At 37.3% G+C, this 21,355-nt stretch overlaps 1 protein-coding gene across 2 annotated transcripts in view; it reads right to left on the reverse strand.

Moving 5' to 3' along the window:
* Positions 1 to 21,355, reverse strand: part of LOC115222625 — a 31,805-nt gene that overhangs the window by 2,337 nt on the left and 8,113 nt on the right. For both annotated transcript variants that reach the window (XM_036511560.1, XM_029792929.2), the window contains exons 2-4: positions 13,855 to 13,935; positions 4,766 to 4,948; positions 1,999 to 2,091 (exon numbers count right to left, since the gene is read on the reverse strand). In XM_036511560.1, the coding sequence (XP_036367453.1) occupies positions 1,999 to 2,091; positions 4,766 to 4,948; positions 13,855 to 13,874 (296 nt within the window). In that variant the 5' untranslated portion in view covers positions 13,875 to 13,935. The remainder of the gene's footprint in view (positions 1 to 1,998; positions 2,092 to 4,765; positions 4,949 to 13,854; positions 13,936 to 21,355) is intronic.

Below are 21,355 nucleotides of genomic sequence, written 5' to 3' on the forward strand. Positions count from 1 at the left end.
TGGTGCAAACAATTGTAAATAGTGAGAGCATTGGATATCTGATAAGTGTTTAAATAATTTCTGTAACACAATTTCAACTCTAGCAACATGATTTGCTGTAGATAGACTGTAGAAAGACCACATTGTTCCTTGGTGCTTCAATAGCTCATTTGGTTAAAAGATTCGCTCACATTATATTTACAAATGTTGAAAAATGAAAAGAAAGACAAAAGAAGAGAACTATAGAGATGAGAGGGGGTTAAGAGAAGCTAAGGATTAAAAGAGTGAGTGAAGGGGGAATGTGAAAGTAAAAACAGCCATTGATGAAGAGTGAAGTAGTTACTGTGCTATACACATTTACAAAGCTGCAGTAGTCAGAAGGAAAGGTATAAGTAAACTGATAACCACATAACTATAGATCATCATCATACATTCATTTACCATCCTGTCATGGTTAGATAGCTAAATAAAAACCAAGACTGGAGGATCACGTCTTGCAACAATGTTTCAGTTTTGGTATTGTTTCTAAAGCTGAATACCCCACCTAACACCAAGCACTTCATAGATGTATTGGGTCCTTGAGCAAGAGACACTATTTCATGTTGCTTGAGTCCACTCAGCTGGCAAAAATGAGTAGTACCTGTATTTCAAAGGGCCACTCTGTGTCACAATGCTACTATAGAAATTACCTTGCTTTGACAAACTTTAAGAACCTTCTCAAACACTGCGCTGACTAAAGAGCTCCTACAAAAGAATGATGAGCTTAAGTGAGATGTCCAGAGCAGTTATAGTATGAACAGGAGTTTCATTGTGAAGGTGCATGGCTTAGTGGTTAGGGTATTCAGCTTTCAATTGCAAGGTTATGAGTTCAATTTCTCAGTGGAGCAAGACACTTTATTTAACATTGCACCAGACCACTCAGCTGGTAAAAGTGAGTAGTACCTCTATTTCAAAGGACCAGCCTTGTCAAACTCTGTATCACTCTGAATCTCTTTGAGAACTACGTTAATAGTACACGTGTTTGTGGAGTGCTCAGCCACTCGCATGTTAATTTAACAAGCAGGCAGTTCCATTGATCAGATCAGCAGGAACCCTCAGTGTTGTAACCAATGGAGTACCAGAGAGAGAGAGGGAGAGAGAAAGCAGCATGGCTGTGTGGTTAATAGGTTTGCTAACAACCCACTTCGCTTAGGGTTTGATCCTACTGAACAGACATATCAGCTAGTGTCTTCTACGATAGCTGCTGGCTGACTAAAGCCTTGTAAGTCAATTTGGCACATGAAAATAGTGTGGAAGCCCATTGTATTAAGCACAAGTGTTTGTTTATTCGATCATCACATGTGCACTAAATGTAAACAAAAGCCACCATTATTCATTTATAATCTTCTGCAAAAGCATGTCCAACCATTGAGCTCTTTGTTGTTTGATTAAAAAAAAAAAAAAATCAGCAGAAATGATATCTTACATGAAAATAGGTAAGAGTTGGTAATAGGAAGAGCAAGAACTTAGAATATAGACCTTTGGTGATATGCTGTGCTTGAGAAGACCCATCAAGGCAAATGAAATCATAGTCATGGCTGATGCCAGTATTGCATAACTGACATGTAAAAAGTACCCATTGAACATTGGGCCTCACAGAGGTAATTACAAGTGACGGGGACCTTTGGTGATAAATGTGCTTGAGAAGACTTGCACACATGCTGATGGGAGGTAAAAAGCACCCACTACATTCTTGGAGTGGTTGGCATTAGGAAAGGCATCTAGCTATAGAAACCATGTGAAATCAGATTGGTACTTGGTGCAGCTCCCCAGCTTACCAGTTTTCAGTCAAACAAACCAACCCATGCTAGCATGAAAAACAGACGTATGATGATGATGATGATGAATGAAAGGGAATTAAATGTTACAATGTTATCTTCTACATTTTTGCCAACCTGTTGAACATGGTACATAGATCATAACAGATAATTATATTTTATATAAATACAGTTACAATAAATATTACTGAAATAAGCTTACATATCTTGAACAACACTCCGAGGATTTCTAGTTTTAGTTTTTAAGACATTACTGCTTTCATCCATATCTGCTAAATTAGTATCTGACTGGTTTCTGAAAAAGAATTGTACAATAATGCATGATAAAATGCCCAGAACAATCAAGGTTACTTACTGGGAATCAACATAGTCCAAGGGAAACTACATAGGAAGCAGAATATAATAAAGCCATTAAGCTGCCATTAGCTAACTGTAAAAAAATAAATGTGTTTGGGTGTATAATACATTATTTTACTAGTTTCAGTCATCTGACTGTGGCTAAATGCTGGAGCGATACAGTCATGGGTTTTATTAAATTGCATTCCTCTACAGAGGATATTTTATTTACCTCTATTCATAAAATGACAGAATTTACTTCGATTTAGATCACTTCGATTTAGATCGCTTTTTAAGGAGTGATCTCCCCTTGGAAAACAATGCAGTCACAACACAAACGTACATATTATTGAAGCATTGTTTTACAGCCAATGCCCCTGTTTTTCAAGTAAGACATCTCTTGATTTCAGACATCTAGAAAGCGTGAAGCAAGACGACAAGTTGTTTACTGGAGAAGTGACAACACTTGTAGCAGCTGCTAGAGTACAAATGTAAACAAACACACAGTAGCGCACACGCACATGGCTTCTTTTAGTTCAATTCTACTAAATTCACTCACAAGGATGGGAGATATAACAGAAAACACAAGTCACACTGTAGGAAAGTAAACTTCTTAACCACACTGCCACATCTGAGTAACTTACATGAGAGTGAGAGAGTGTGTGTGTGTCTGCGCGCATGAGTGTGTATGTATGTGTGTACATATACTATATACACAGGTGACGTGCTACATGTTGGACTTTCCATATCTTCCTCTCCCACATATTCTTTCCTTGTAAATATCTTGGTACTTTTTTCTTTTATCCAACTGTTATCCTCCATTCACATCACATCTGTATCCAGCCTTCCCTCAGCATGCCTTCTGTTATACATGCACACTAACATTACACGTCCATGTAGAGAACACCTAACTTATTATTTGCCATCCTCATGGACAATCCCTGTATGAAAAGGTCTTAAATGTAAAAGATTTTCAAAATAATGGTTTCAAAGGAATTTTATCAATAGCTTATCAGATAGATAAAACAGCCTCTAAGAGTAAACATTACAGAAACAAGAATCAAAGCAAAATTACACAATATGATTTTGTGTGGCCTAATGATTAATGCTGAATTTAGGATTGCAAGATCACGGTTTCAATTCTCAGACTGGTATTTGTGTTCTTGAGCAAAACACTGCAAACAATGAGTATTCCAATCCACTCAGCTGTAAATGGGGAAATTTTGTGATGGAGTGGCATACAAGGGCAAGATAGTGACTCAGAAAAATCACCCAAATGGAGGTCTTGCAAACGATGTTTTGAGTTCAGCAATTGAAAGGACGAACATTACAACCCATACTGTGAATCCTGGCTAGTTGGGATTTGCTGTTCAACCACTTAGAAGGTTGGCTGATTGATTGATGACACAATCAACTTCATTTGAGCCAAATGTCAAATTAATAGATAGTATTGCCAGTGACAGGAATAATAACAATTTCTAACTTTGGCAAAAGAAGTTACAAATTTGTAGAAAAGATACATAAAGTTAAATCCACTCTCATATGACCAGTATTCATCGACCCTAGCAGAAAAGAATTTTAATTGAAAAACAGAAACAAAATTTAAATACAGGTTGTTTGTTGACTTATGACCTATTTGACTTACAACCGATCAACTTTACGACAATTGGCATGTGAGCTCCTGGCAGCAATAATAAATGGTCCAGTTGAAATCTAATGGGTTTAATTTCTTAGAAATTAACCCATCTACTGATGATGTCAACAAACAAACACTCCCACTAGGTTTGGTTATCGATCGCTACTGTGTTGGATGACTAATCCTGTTGTGGAAACATCAAGGCAACCTTGTATTTGTTTATAAGACAACTGCTTGAGACTCTGAAATTTTTGACTAACACCAATATAATAATATAATACAGAATGCTATGAGTGACTTTTACCTGAGAATGTACCTTAAGAGTGTAAAATATATATAGGCCAACTTACAACCAAATCGTCTTACAACCAGTCAGTCAACCAATTGTGGTTGTAAGTCAATGATATGTAGCTCAGTAGTGAAGTAATAGTGCCTGTTTATGAAGGCAATACCTTCAGTCTGTGAACACCCAGTGCATGCCAGCATGGAGAAGCAAATATAAATGCCACTGCCACACTCCTAGCAATAATTGATTCTTAGATAAAAACAAAATCACCAATTTAGAGGGTGGAAGGATTGATCTACAAAAAAGATTAACCCAGAACATGAAAGGTACTTATACTCTAACAATTCTGGCAATTCAACAGCCTTCCAAGCAATAATAATTCTTTCCACTATCTACTACTACAATAAGAAGAACAATCCTTTCTACTATAGGCATAAGGCTGGAAATTTGGGGAAAGGGAGCTAGTTGATTACATTGACCCCAGAGCTCAAGTGGTTAATTATTTTATCGACCTCATAAAGATGAAAGGCAAAGTGAATGTCAACAGAATTCCAGCTCAACAAAAAGAGGGATGAGATACCATTGAGCATTTTGTCCAGAATACTAACAATTCAGCCAGCTTGCTGCCTTAATAATAATAAATTTACTCTAACTTGATTTCATAAATTTATTCTATCAATAGACGTATTAAATAATAAAATATAAACTTACTCTTTTGTTTTATTCATTGCCTGCCAGTGGCTGATATTTTCTGAACGTTGTTCATCTTGGGAAAAGTCACACACTGATGATCGGGATAAGCAAGAATATGAATCTGGGCTAATGGATAGCTCTTGTAATTGGCGAGCTACTTTCTCTTCTGACAGACAGACTTTGTTGGGAGGTATCTGGAACCTGAGGGGAAAAAAAGAAGTATAAATTACAGAGTGATAAAATGGACAGCAGAGAGGAAGGTGATGGCATGGTTTAACATCAATAGAATCATGCTAAGAGGAAAATTATTTATTACCTCTGCCTTAGCAAAGGTGGAGGTATTGTTTTCAGCAGCGTTTGTTTGTTTGTCCATAGACAAAATAGCTCAAGAACTGCTGGATGAATTCGGATGAAATTTTCAGGGATGTTTAGCCATGTGACTGGCATGAACTGATTAGATTTTGGGATCAATCTGGTACCGGACAAGGATTCTGGAATATTTTGTCAGCTTTTCTTTTTTACTTAATTTTTTTTGAGAGCAGTTGGGTTCCTTTTTAGTATTCTCGTTTGTGAGAGCAGTCAAGTTTATTTCAGATATTCTCATTTTAACAATCATCTCTGGCTAATCATTAGATGACTGTGTTGCCTTGGCAGAGGTTTGCACACTCTGAGTGCTCTTATTATTTTATTTTGCCACAAAATGTTGTTTGTTTTTGTGTGTGTGTGTGTGTGTGTACACACATCTAAAAGGAAGCAAAACAATTACATTTAACAATTACTATATTCAGTGGTAAGAATTTCTTCACCCCTTTAAGTTGCAAAGATTTTCCCATGCACCCTACTAAAGAAAGTTTATAATTTTCATGAGCCAGTTTTAACCTTTGGAGTAAATTGAACTCTTGTATATGAGCTCTGCAGAGTATAAAATAAATTTAGTTAAGATTATACACACACACGTATCCCTATGTATGTCTTAAACAAAAATGAGCTAAAGAGAACTTAGAGTGGCCAGTGGTGTGTATTTGAAAAACACACAAATACAGTGTATCAAATACCATACAACATAAATTCTTGATTTATTAAAATTATCTGTGCCTCTGGCAGATTTATAATTACCCATGGCAATCTAAACCGCCTTCATATGAAAAGGGGAGATAATCTTAAGATTTTTGACAAAGCACATGCTTGTCTGAAGATAAGAGGATATAGATATCATCATCATCACCACCATCTAGTTTTCCATGTTTGCATAGCTCAAGAAGAAATAGTTTGGGATCTTTCTTTAAGCAGCTGCCCTTCCTGTCGCCGACTTCACTCATTTCCAAACACTATATTATTTTCTCACATTTTCATGGAAGACTAAAAACAAAGGACAGCTTGTACAGCTGTGATGCTTGTCTATAACTGTTGTGTGATGTTAAGACAAGGAGACAAACACAAGAAATATATAGATATAGTTCAAATTTACAGAAAACAAAAGACGAAGACAGGTGAAGAAACAAGCAGGTGTATTAGGAAGAATGGAAAAGTCTTTGATGTATTTCGAGCCAATACTCTTTGACAGAAAGGATTGAGAGGAAAAAAATAGAGAACAAAAAAAAAAAGCATGTCGGGATTAATGGTTCAACATGAATATATATGTGTGTGTGTGTGTGTGTTTGTGCATTGCGTATGCACACATATACATGCATGATGGCTTCTTACAATATCCATCTATCAAATCTACTCACAAGGCTTTGGTTGGTCTGAGGTTATGGCAGAAGGCACTACCCCTGGGAGCTTCACAATGGGACAGAACCCAAAGCCACATGGTTGGGATGCAAACTTCTTAACCTCATAGCCATACACACATATACATCTGTACACATACTGATATGTATTTACACAGTCAATGACTGGTGTAGCAATAATCATTGTGAACTGCTACAAGGAAAAAGATGTTTCAGAGAGAGGAAATGAACAAGAATCAAAATGTCGGACAAGGACGTGAAAGCCAGAGTCATAACAGAACTGAACAGTAGCAGATTTAGTCCTTGATGAAATCTAGTTTAGTTGTATGCTTGGAAGAGGTATCACAAATGTAATCTTCCTAGTATGGCATTTGTTGACATGGAGAAGGTATTTAACAGGGTGCCACATACAATAATTTGGTGATCACTTAGGAAAATAAATGTAAACAAATGGCTTGTAAAGGGTACACAAGCTTTGGACAAAGACAAAGAAAATAAAGCAAGAGTCAATGATTTCAGTGATGAATTTCTTGTGAAGGTAGGGGTCCAGTTCTCAATCTTCTGATATTCATCATACTTCTACAGGCTACCACAGAGGCGCTTAATCTTTCTGTTACTATATTTCTGTTGAAATATACTACCATTGTTTTCAATTAATTTTGAAAATAATGAAGAATTTAATAAAATAATTGTCATTATTAAGCTAGTGTTAGAAATATAGATTAACATGAAATTTTGGAAGATTTTAATGCAGATCAATTTAGTAAAACTAGTTTGTCTCATAGAACTAAGGGCTGTTTCAGGTGGATTGGTAACAAAAAGGGTTTATGCAAACTCCTAGCTGTAGATATCTACTAAGGAATTAGAGAGGAAACTCCAAGCATGGAAGCTAAACCTACAATTGATAGGCATCAAGGTAAACTTAGCAAAGATGGTTTTGGTAAGCAGGAAAGTAGACAGGACTCAAGTACCTTTAGGGGAATGGCCCAGTAAAGTGTGTGTGTGTGTGCGCGTGTTAATCTCTTGATTCATAAATTATATGAAAATTTCTACTCTGATATCTGTGCCAATATTAGAAGCAATCTGAAAAAAAGTTCCTTAACCCTTTCATTACTGTATTTATTTTGAGATACTCTGTTTTTCTTCCAATTACTTTAAATATAACCAAGAATTTAGTGAAATAACTTAGTGACCATTCAGCTAGTGTTAAGGAACATAAATTGTGTCTAAGGTTTGGTGGAAGATTTTAGTTCAAAACTTATGAAAATTAGACATTTGTACTTAGAGCCGGTTTCAGCCGGGTTGGTAACGAAAGGGTTAAATTTGTGGGGGTCGATGTGGTCTTGCATATGGCAAATTGATTCAGCTGTCACACACAAATCACTGTCTCAGTAACTTGTAATCAGGATCAATAAAGTACTAGTTGAGAACTGGGCCCAATCGAATTGACTACCATCCTACCCCAAAAAAGTTGCTGGCTTTGTACCAAAATTTGAAACCTCCATCATCATTATCTTCCAAAGATTGAAAACTACAAGTGTAAAAAGTGTAATTTAATCTCACATTAAATTAATTGTTTGTTTGTACAAAATGCATCAGCTGATTGCTAGTTAACAAATAATATTTGATAGCAGCATTTAACAATAAATTTTTGTACATATTTTCTCCAAAATAATATTGGAATAAAATTCTGGGGGTGGACATTTGATGCCAAAATAATTAATGTATCATTAAATTACACCATCATGCTATTAAATTTTTACTGTGAAACCAAAGAATTGTCTCATTCCAGGATGTCTGAAGAAATACTGAATAAAAGGACATGGTAACACTCATAGCAACGTCTCCAACACTTGTCCTGTCTGCTACATAGATTTTAATTTGAATTTACAAATATTTAATCAAATAATCATTTAAAACAACAATGAAAGTCACTTGAATGGATAAACACACATGCACACACCGTGTGTATATGTATATATGAATAATGATAGTAATAATATACTTGTGATAGGGAAACATTTAACTTATTGTCAAAAACTATCCCATCCACACCCTACAACCAGGTGCTTGTCTTTCACTCAACTAATCAAGCTTTATTTCTTGTCTCTTCATCAGCCACCACTGTATTTCACCTGCTAGACCCTGCACTTAACAATTTTGTAATCCATCCTCTCCAGAACTTCAAATTATCTGGAATTGTCTTCCTGCAGATGTGAACTGAACAACCAATCTCAGTAATATCAAAAGACATGAGTATTACCTTCTTTTCTTTAACAATGAAATAAATACGACACAAAATATTTCATAACCCTATGGTAAAAAGATGAAATAATGCAGGACAACAACCAAAACAAATGTAGTTGGTTAAGCAGAATGCATAGGGTCTATAGTAAAGTAATATTTTCACCTCATCAGACTTGTTTTTGCAGATCATTGGAAAGGATTGAAACTGCTTGCATGACAGTGATACTCATTTACAACTATCACGCAATGTCAAGACAAGGAGACACAATCACACACGTACACTATAGCCTGGGCTATAAAAGAAGACACTTGCTCCAGATGCCATGCGGTAAGACAGAATCTAAAACTATGTGGTTGGGAAACTAACTTCATAACACAGCCACACTCATTTGTATTTTGCATGTGTATACACACATATTTGAATATATACACATACACTTTTACATCTATATAATGTATACAGTGTGTGTGTGTGTGTGTGTGTGTGTGTGTGTTACATGCACATACACACATAAAGAGGTAAAAAAAAATCAATGAAATGAGATTGAAAACCAGGAAATGAGAACAAGTATGTCTGAAATATCTTGAAAATTAGCTTCAATAAAAATATGGTTCCTGAACAATAATTGGAAATACTTGAAGGAAAACAATATTGCAGCTATTAAATATCATTAATATTATAGCGAACATTTGAGGCAGCAAGCAGGCTAGATTGTGGGCACGCCAGGCAAAATGCTTAGATGCATTTTATCCATCTTTACGTTTTGAGTTCAAATTCTGCCAATGTCAACTTTACCTTTCATCTTTTCAGGGTCAATAAAGTACTAGTTGAACACTGGGAGTTAATATAATTGACATACCCACTCTACCAAAATTGCTAATCTTCTGCCAAAATCTGAAAGCAATATTATGGTGAACATCACAAGCTCAGTAATTTGTAATGTTGGAACAAGGATGAAAATGTTGACAAGATTTTAGCATAAATATCAAGAATTCTAGCACTGTCAATTCTTCTTGCTTACTTATGTTGGAACTAAATGTTAAGAAAAGGTCCATCTAAACAGAGATTTCAAAGTAACAGCCAGTACATTATCAACTATAATTTGTGGTGTTTGTAACCAGAAACCAGTTAAAGTGTTTATATTTAGTTATTTAGCTTATTCAATTTTGCAACAAAATGCTTTAAAAATATGTCAGCATCATCATTTAATGTTCCATGCTGGCATGGATGGGACAATTTGACAGGATCCAATGAATCCTAGGATTGCGTTATGCTCCAGTGTCTGCTCTAGCATGGTTTCTATGACTGGATGCCTTTCCTAATGTCAAACATAAACTGGATGCTGTTTTCATACCCCTAGTATAGGTGATGTTGTCATGCAGTTTACAAGCCTACAAAACTCAGGAAGAGCTTCATGCTAGCCAATGAGGGTTACAGTATGAGAGAAGGGGATGTTGCAGAGTTGTTTCTTGTCATAGAACATCTACACAACAACTCACATTTAGGAGAGAGTTAGGAATATATAAACAGTAGCTGTGAAGAGATAAATAGCGGTGGTGATAATGAGGTGGCTGCAGTCCCTCAAGGTGTAAGGATAGTACAAGTGATTAGAGATACAGAAAATTAGGAGTATGTGAGGGCAGGGGTTTGCAAGAGTGTCTGAAGTGGGGTAAGAGATAGTGTTAAAAATGGGAAGCACAACAGTTGTATATCATGTAACTATGGAACAAGTGGCATCCATCAATAAATACTGCTTTCAAATTTTGGCACAAGGCCAGTAATTTTGGGGAAGTGGGGCAAGTCAATTACATTGACCCCCAGTGCTCAACTGGTACTTATTTTGTCGAACCCAAAAGGATGAAAGGCAAAGTCAACCTTGGCAGGATTTGAACTCAGAACATTAAGTCAAAAGAAATGCCACTAAGCATCTTCCCCAGTGCAGTAATGATTCTACCAACTCACAGCCTTAAATGATTGATTTCGAATTTTGGCACAAGACCAGCAATTTTAAGCAAGGAGAAAAGCTAATTACATCAACCCCAGTACAGAGTTGATACCTATTTTATTGACACCCCCCCCCCAAAGGATGAAAGGCAAAGTCAACCATGGCAGGATTTGAACTCAGAACATTAAGATGGACAAAATGCTTAGCAGCATTTTGTCCAGTATGTTAACAATTCTGCCAGTTTACCACTTTTGCATGCATCTCTAAATATTAACAAACGTCCAGTAACTGTTTCATTTGAAGTGCTACTCATGTATCACATAGGCTTATTCAAAACTAAGGCTATTTATTTGTTTAGCTATCATAGGTCTGCTCAAACCACGCATGACTGAGACTATTCAACAACATCTTCAGGTCAAAGAGTCTGTGGAATCTATCTGAGATATGCAATAACAACAACAAAATCCATTGACAGAGTTCCTTTGTAATTAAGGCACTGAATGTAACAGCCAATTTTTTGATGAATTCTATGCAGTCATTCAGGCTACCAAAGAGTAAATACCAACTCTCTCTAAGCAATTTCAAAGTCTTTAAAATGATGACCACATTTTAAATTTATAAATCTTAGAATAAAATGTGCTTAGAATAGGAGAGACAGAAGGATCATGGAAGAAAATGAACATGGAATGTTTATTTTTTTAAACTTAAAATAAACATACTGGGCTTCTATCTAAATGTCAAAAATTGCTGAAATTGAGGGTCACTGGTATTGAGGCAGTAAACTCCTTACTACAGGTTTGCTATGCAGATGCTGTCTGGGAGATATCCCACAAATAACTGGCTCATTCCCCCTATCTTTGCTCAATTTATCACTTTAAACAGATTTATTGGAATGTATTATGTATTGTAGTATATATACATACACCCATATGTAATATATATATATTAGTTATATTTTGGGATGGTCTTTTTTTATTGCCAAATAAACACACACTATGTACTTGTTCTTCACTTCAGCTTTACTCTTATTTTTATTTTAGTGTCTTGTCTGAAATCTTTCATAACACATCCTGTGACCTCTTCAGCAACTCTCCATCCCATTCATCTTTTCGTGTGTGTGTATACATACATTCACACACATTGTGATCAAAAGTATCTAGACATTCACTGATAATGAAGTACAAGTTTGGGTTAACCTCCATCAGGAACACTGGCAGTCAATAAGTGTTGGCCCACCCTTAGCCTTGGTGACAGCCTCCATTCTTGCAGGCATACTTTCAAGGTGCTGGATGGTTTCCTGGGGAATGACAGCCCATTCTTCACAGAGTGCCAGTATGAGCAAGGATATCAATGTTGGTTGGTATGGCATTCAAAAACATCGCAAAGATGTCCGGTGGGATTTAAATCAGAACTCCACACAGGCCAGTCCATTAGTGGGATGTTGTTGTCAAACCACTCTCCTACAGTATGGAAAGGTGCTTGGTCATGTTGAAAGACACAATGGTTATCCCTGAACTAGTCTTTGACAGTAGGCAACATGAAAGTGATTAGAACGTCAGTGTAAGCTTGCTTCATGGCAGTGCCAAATAAAGCAACAAGGGGGGCCAAACCCTCTCCAAGAGAAACACAACCACACCATGACTCCACCACCGCTGAATTTCAGTTGGCACTATACAGGCTGGTGCACATTCACCAGGTATTCACTACACACTCACACCTTACCATTGGATCACAACATTGTGTACCATGATTCATCACACTACACAAGTTTCTCACTGTTCTGTAGTCCAGTTTTGACGCTCTTTACACCACACGAGGCAGTGTTGGGCAATTGTCTATATGATGTGTGGCTGATGGGCAGATGCTCTGCCACAAAACCCAAGTTTCTGCACCTTACACCAGTTATGGTGCTTGAAGTAGATCCTGCTGCAGTTTGCAATTTTTTTTGTGATGGTGGTGAAGGATGATAGACAATTATGCTGCATGACCCTCTTCAACACTCAACAGTCTCTAGGAGTTAACATGGGAGCTTGACCTGAATGCTTTTGGGTTGTATACATCCCTTCAGATTTCCACTTCACTATTACATCAGAAACAGTGGACCTAAGGGATCTTCAGGAGGGTTGAAATCTCGTGCACATGTTTATTAGCCAAGTGGCATTTGACCTCATTGAAAGTCCATTGGTTCCACACAGCATCCCATTCTGCTGCTTAGCGCTGTCTGTCGGCTACTGAGATTGTTGACCATGTGTTCCATTTTGATCCACTGTGTCACCCTCTCTGATAAACACACATTTTGCGGGGTGTCCAAATACTTTTGATCACATAGTCTATATATAGTGTACATGTACACACACACACATGCATACACAAACTGTGGTCAATATTTGTCTTCTTCCTAAATGTCTGCATCTCTTCTCTCCTTCAGTTAAGCTGTGTGAGGGCCATGATGGTACAACGCATGATACCTATTTCTAGCATGAAATGAAAATTTGATCTAGTGGGTAGCAGCCTGTTATCTAGCATGCAATGAAAACTCTTAAAAAAATAAATAAAACATGGACATAGACAGATATTAATGTGCTGTTAGTTAAAAACAATTACTAAAATGTATATGTGTGTGTTTATGCATGTGCATGATAAGGATTTGTAAGAAATGAGAGAGTATCAAACTATTAAGTCCCTCACGCCAAAGCTTTTCCAATTATTCTTTATCATTCATTGCTTCTGGATCAATGATAAATGTACAAAATTCTAGTCCACTGACTAAACACCACAATGCTCCTTGTATCCAGATTAAATCTTGTAATTTAATATATAACTAAAGATGGAAATATTCATTCAAGAGTTTGTTTTGTCAGTTTCAACACATAACCAAAAATCCGGGGAAAAGAATACGAAGCTGAAATTCAAACTCAAATCGGGAAACAGACAGCAAAATATCATAATCTGACATTCAGATTTCCATTTTACTTTTTTATCATGACTTATTGAATTTCAATAAGGTCTTGGAATTTTTTTTTTTCTTTTTGTATTAATTGAAAGTCCATCTCCATTTCAAGTAAAAACAGTGAATCCAACAATTTGAAATTCAAAACAAAAAAAATATATAAAATTTAATTTAACAATCTGTCTTGATAGTAACAAAATAACGACAACAATTAAAATTAATTACAAAGCTTACATATCTGTTTCTTCATACATATCTGTTCCTCTTCTTTTTGGTCGCCGAGGAGAGCAGCTACATGAAGGTTTCGGATCATTCCTGGAATAGTTTCAAGAGAGCAAAAATCAATAACCAGTTACAATTTAGCTTTTTTAATGAGCAAAACACTGATTTTAGATTTCAGTGCCTACTACCACACTAAATGTCAGTTGGTATTGAGTAACTTTACCCATTTGGAATCAATATGCACTGGAATAAGCTCAGGACATATTTCATATACAATAGGGCATTTTTTTTACTTTCTGCAAACAACATATACCTTGCATACCAAGCCATTGCTAGAGGGTCCATGTGCCAGTTAGAAATAGCAACCAAATTTGTCATCAAATCACACCTTACTATTGTAGAAGGAAAGGACATTTGGGATAATGTAGACATTGATGTACCTAAACAGACAGCATGGTCACAAGCAGAATACATCTGATCATTAGTTTGCTCGATCATGGATGATCTGCGCCTAAATGACATACAGAATCCTACATGAGAATCTGTGTGGTAACTAAACAAACAAGAAATAGCAACTAATCATCCCTCAAAATCACACTGTCTTCAAAAGAAGAGGGTATTAAAGAAACCATAAACACACAATCCTTGAACAAAAAAAGACTGGATGTACCTCTGTTGAATCAGCTGCCCTAAGATTAAACAACACCACTGCCATACCCAGTTCATATATTCTTATAATACTTGAGAATCAGTTAGTTCAAAAGTATCAGTGTGTCTGTGAGCATTTATACAGTCACAACTGGAACAAGGTCTGCTCAATCAGAGCTGACACAAAGTTTAGCAACAACAAACACCAAGTCCTTGAGTGTCTTTAGCAGCACCATAAATATGTAAACTGACTCCATTCCTGTAGAGCCATTGACAAACAAAATATTGCATACCAGCAAAGGCTGTTATGAGTAAACCTTGCCCACCTTCTTGAAACTGAACTTAGTTATGCTGAGAGCAAAGGAACAGTCAATCACTAAGATTAATGTCTAATGCCACATATACTATAACTACTAAATGTTAGCCTTAAACATTAATGTCAATGAGGTTAATGAATACTGTTACCAAAAAATAAATCTCAATGTTAGTATTCATCATTTCCATTCTGCTGCCAGATATCTCTTATTTCACCCACTCATTCCTGGCACTGCTGCCCCGCCCTGACACTTCATCACTATTTATATTACTTTCCAGTTCCCACGCCACCACCTCTCTTCTAAAATGTAAATAGTCATACATTATTTACATTGAATGGATATGTATCCTCATCTTGTTTATTGTTACCACAATGTTTCAGCTGATTTACTCTCTGCAAGAGTCACTCCTCTACAGCAAGAAACCTGTTCTACTCTGGCCCTTTCCCTTCATACTTGACCCCCCTATACTCTTTATTCTCCAAGCACAAAGTTCCTGCACCTGCTCAGGGTTCATAATCTTACAAGCTACATTGTAACTTCACCAACTGCTGGTGGCATGATGAAAAAAAAAACACACCCAGTACAACATTGCGGTAACAACAAACAAGATGGGGACACATATCCATCCAATGTAAATAATATAAATAATGTACAGAATATCTCATCTCTAAAATATAGAAATGTGAATAGTCATGTCACTCCTCTACAGCAAGAAACCTGTTCTGCTCTGGCCCTTTTACTTTGTTCTTTATCCCTCTATACTCTTTATTCTCCATGCATAAAGTTTCCCCCTTCTGCTCAGGGTTCATAATCTTGCAAGCTACATCCTAACTTTACCATTTGCTGGTGGCAGGAAAAAAAAAACACTCAGTACAAACTGCTGAGTAGTTGGTATTAGGAAGTGCATCCAACCATAGAAACCATGTCAAAGCAGACACTGAAGTACACTGCAGTCTTTGGGCCAATCGGATCCTGCCAAACCACCCAACCCATGCCAGCATGAAACAAGACATTAAATGATGATGGTATTAGCATTAAGCATTTATTTCAGTGAGAATAATGTTTAATACTACCAATAGTATATCTTGTTACTGTTAGTATTAAAAATGAAAAGCTTTATAAAACAAAACATGTTTACATAACTTAGAAAATGTCCCTGTCTTTGCATAGGAGCAACTTTTCTTTTCTGATGAACTTATTTTTACTATGGCTTAGTGGTTACCATGCTGTATCTGTAATAAGATTATGGATTCAATTCCCAGGTTGGGCAGCATACTGTGTCCTTGAGTAAGGCACTTCATTTTACATTGGTACAGTGTACTCAGTTGAAAATGAGTACCATCCAAGTGCTGATGCAGTACTTTCTCCCTTCAGCTGGATGTTCTACCAGGTTATAGGCAGAGAGGGTAGTAAATATACTTGAAACTATACAGCCATTTAAAAGAAATAAAGCATTACTTGGTCATAGATGCTTTCATATAGTGGTCTGTAGTTTGTTTGCTTTTGAAAAGATAATATAAACACCTTGACCATGAAGCAAGAATGGAAGCTGTGACTTACAGTGAGAATGGATCTTTGAGAGTACATGAATGACTTAACTTACCATTAAATGACCAACAATTCAACATGCTAGCTTCACAGTTATTGAACCTCATGCTATATTAATAACAGCCAAACATCTGCCAATATTGCTGGGTGTAAGAGACAAGAAACTATAGCACAATATCACCACCACCTCTCTTGTTCTCTCTCCTTTCAACTAGGGGTAAACATGTATTTCTTCTACAGCAAGATACCAGCTTCTGTCCCTGTCATACTTAAACCTCTCAACTGACACAAAACCACTTCAATACTAAGGGCATCTAACCATAAAAACCATGCCAAAGCAGACCTCACCAGTGTTGGTATCACTTAAAAAAACACCCAGTCCGTCTGTAAAGTGGATGGTGTGGGAAGGGCATCCAACAGTAAAAACCATGCCTAAGCAGATCTTGTTAGTGTTGGTACCACATAAAAAGCATCCAGTCTACACTGTAACATAGTTGGTGTTAGATAGGGCATCCTGCCATAAAAGTAATGCCAAAACAGACAGTGGAGCTTGGTACAGTCCTCGAGGTGCAGGCATGACTGTATGGTTAAGAAGTATGTTTTGCAAGCACATGGCTTTTTTTGGTTCAGTCCCACTTTGCAGCACTTAGGCAAGTTATCTTATGCTATAGCCTCAAGACAACCAATGCCTTCTGAGTGAATTTGGTAGATGAAAACTGTGTGGAAGTTCATCACGTGTGTGTGTGTGTGTTTATCTATGTTTCCATACCTTGGCAATTTGGCAAAGAAACCTGATATAAAAAATAAGTACTGGGGTTAATTTGTTTAATTTAACCCTTCAAAGCAGTGCCTCAGCATGACTGCAGTTCAATAACTGAAACAAGTAAAAAGATAAAAGGATATATTTGAGTTAATGAGGACAACTTAATGGTTATTTAACTCGTTAGAAGGCAAAATTCCAAAACCATCACACAATAACATGTTGCAGTTATAGATATTTTTAACAAGTGCGATAGTCATGGTCGGAGAATTTTTTTTATAAGGCTTATGGATCAGAGCCTACTCATGGCTAAAAGAATATTCTAAGCATACAAATTTGCACACTGTCATCCAACTTGTGAGAAAAAACAGCCAAATTTCCCTCAAAAATACATTACATAATATAGCTAAAGATATACTTTCTCTGAATAAAATACAGATGTATCATATCAATACTGACCCATGGCTAACTAACAACAACAGACAAGAACAACCATGCCAAACTAAATCATTCCAATATTCATGTGAAGACACTGGAACCTGTAGGAGCCCTGATTGACTACATGGTACAACAGTTTACTGTTATACACATGCTTAAACCTCCTATAGTCCTTAACGTAGGCAGTGCAGAGTTGTAGGAGACTTGAGTGTGTGCATGACATTGCAGTTGGCTTGCATGTATGCTTAGCACTACAGCCTGCAGATGGTTTGAATTAAGTATGACACTGCAGTCAACTGGCTTCAGTGTGCAAGAAACAGCAGTCTGCTGTCTTTTGTGTACATAACACACAGTAAGGTGTAATGTTGCACGTCTGTCATTTGTGGTTTGCATATGTGCATAGCACTGCAGTCTGCTGGCTTCATGGATACATGACACTGCAGTGCATACATGTTTAGACAAACAGATGGGTTAAGTGCTACAAATAGAGGAAATAGAATTCAGTACACCAAGTGGAGCAAATTTATTTATTGGTTGTAAGGTTAATAGTCAAAGAATTACAGCTTTATGCATACCACTTACCTAGTTGATAAATACTTTACACTAAACTCTCAGCTTTTGAATCACTTATGTAGCTCTACAACTAATAAAAATTATATACCATAAAAACCCATGTAATTTGCACACCTGTGAAATTTATGCAGGCGATTTTCAGGATGAAAATTGTTTAAAAAAAAAAAAAAAAAAAAAAAAGCTTCTACTCATGTAAAATTCACACCCAAAAGTTTTCAGCACGGCCAATATGGCCAGGGAAAAAAAAGGTTTTCAGTTTAGTTGTATTTAGTATAATTTCATTTACTTATGATTAGATTTTATTAAATTTTCACCAAATAAAAATAACTTCTGTTTAATAGGTATCACATTATAAGCTATTGAATTACAAAGTGTTTGTGTTGTTTATAATAAACTTTATTTTACATTTCTTGCCCACAAGAGATTATGTCTGATCTTTAACATACTGCTAAATCTCAAATTACGATCACAGGAAAAGTTGTCAAGAATTATCAGCAAAAACAAAGCTGATAAATACTCACAGGTGTTGCAAATTATGTTTAATTACCAATAAACATCAGCTTGGATGACACTTCACTCAACCAAGTAAAATATGGCCTGGACCGTGTTTACCAGCACGAACGTCAGACTTCGAAAAGTAGTTGACCATTTGGTTTTAGTAAATTCATACAAAAAAAAAAAGCATTATACCATCCAGTATAAAAGTCAACTTCATTATATTTAAACCCATATTTTTTCTGTACAAATCTATTCTGACATTAACTGAGTCAACTTCTGGTATGAATGTTCATGTTTTGTACGTCATATTTCAACAAAAAAATTTTCTAAAACAAGTCTGGAAACAATCTACTCAATGTAATTTATGCACCCCTAAAGTTTATTTTTATTTTTGTGCAAAAAATGAGTAAACTACGTGGTTTTTTACAGTACATATAATGACAGGTATAGTGTTATATTGAAGCCGAGAAATTCTACAAACTGTTAGTTTCCCATAACTGATCAGACACTGAAATTTATCAGCTTGAACAAACACTACTTTTTATTCTACCTTGTTTCGCATTTACGTGCTCACATGTGTGTGTACACACACACATACATCAATCATTTTACACCTGCTTTCCATGTTGATGTTGGCTGGATGGTAACCCCATTTGAAGTGAGCACATATTCAGGGGTACTGCTCACATAAATGGATTGAAGGGAGTAGTTAGTTAGTTAGTTAATTTTTTGGCTCAAAAAGCAAAAAGCAAGGCCATGTAGGGGGACATGGAGTTATGTACAGGGTGGTGTTCATGTAAAGAGTTCAGGTCACATGTGGTCAAGGGAGACTTTGAACCAAGCGGTCGTCGGCATCTTCACCATCTGGTCCGGCAGCTTATTCCACGGATCCGCAACCAGGACGGAGAAAGCCCCTCTCCTTCGATTTAGATGAAATCATCGCAGATAGAGCTTTTCAGAATGACCCCGCAGCCGACGCTCTTGAGCAGGAGTGAAGAACAGCTCTTTCGAGTGGTTACACTTTCCGCTTATGATGTTGTGAGCGAGAATGAGATCACCACGGCGTCGGCGTTTTTCTAGAGAATAAAGGTCGAGCATCTTCAACCTTTCTTCATAAGACAAATTCTTGAGACCAAGAACCATGCGGGTAGCCAGCTTCTGGACTCTTTCGAGATGCTGTATGTCTTTGAGGAGATAAAGAGAAGAGGCTTGAATCCCGTACTCCAATATAGGTCTCACCAGCGTGACATAGAGCGGTAGGAATATGGCTGCTGTGAGCATTCAGAATGACCGTCGAATCAAGAACAGAACTCCGCGTGCTTAGTTGGCAGCATGGACGCAATGGGCTGAAGGCGAAAAGGAGGAATCCACCAAGATATCCAGGTCCTTTACCTGATCGGTCCTCTCCAGCAGCAGACGACCCGGCTCGAAATCAAGTTGAGTTGCAGGAGGAGAGCCAACAGGCAGATGACAGCACTTTGACACGTTCAGACACAGGTCCCATTCGTTAGACCATCTCCAAATTTGGTGGAGGCATCGACGAAGATCCTCTATATCACCACGAGGAGCGACCAGTTTGACATCGTTGGCAAATAGAAGGGTGTGTTGCATGAGGTCGTCGGGCAAGTCATTTATGAAGACTAAGAACAATAAGGGCCCAAGCACTGAACCTTGAGGCACAACACTGCTCGCACTGGAGACGTCGGACCGCAAACCATTAACTTCGACTTGGAAGGAGCGATCTGAGAGGAAGGCACCAACTCATCGTACAATATCCGGATGGAAATTATATGCTTGAAGCTTGACAAGTAATAGGCGGTGGTTTACCGAGTCAAAAGCTTTGGCAAAGTCCAATAAAACGATGTCAACAGCATCAATATCATTGAGGATGCGCGTCACCAATTCTTCCATTACCAGTAAGTTGGTCAAGCATGATCTCTTCGGCACAAAGCTGTTTTGGGAATCAGAGATAGAGGCTGTGTTTTGGAGGTGGAGTATCATACTTTTCTTAAGGATGGTTTCGAACATCTTGCTGATTATTGATGTAACGGAAACCGGTCGGTAGTTAAGCGGGTCTTTGCAGCTCCCATTCTTGAAAATTGGGCAGATTATCGCTGTTCTCCAGTCCGCAGGTATAACACCCGTCGCCAACGCTTTGATAACCCGTGGGTGTATGCCGTCAGGGCCATGACCCTTGTTGTCATCGAGGCCTTGAATAACGCATTCGACTTCGTCCCGCGTGATGACCAATCGAAGCATTGGAGGTACTGATCTATCAAATGGAGGGGGTTCACGACCATCATCTTTTTTGAAAATAGTTGAAAAAGCCTCAGCAAATAATTGACTTTGTTGATAAGGGTCCTCAATCGATACGCCTGTTGAGTCTACCAACGTTGAAATTTGGTTGTTCAAGCGGGACTGGGTTTCGTTTTGGGGTTGGTTTCTACAGCTGGGTGCCAACTACTCTACATTATTATTTTTCATGACACCAGCATTAGAGAAGTGGTCATGCCCTCAACATGACAAAAGGGATCTCACAATTCCACATCTCTGTTCAATTGCCAGCCTCTTTATTGAGTGGGATGCATAAATGATAGCAATAGAAACATGTGTGATGAAGGATGGAGTGATAGAAACATTCAGTTACTGAACAGTTTCAAGTTCTATCTGAAGGGAGCAAGGAATCCTCAAACTGGACATATGGCCCAAATGCTAGTAACAGTGAATTCTT

The sequence above is a fragment of the Octopus sinensis genome, linkage group LG20 (genome assembly GCF_006345805.1).
Source record: "Octopus sinensis linkage group LG20, ASM634580v1, whole genome shotgun sequence".
Taxonomy (NCBI): Eukaryota; Metazoa; Mollusca; class Cephalopoda; order Octopoda; family Octopodidae; genus Octopus; species Octopus sinensis.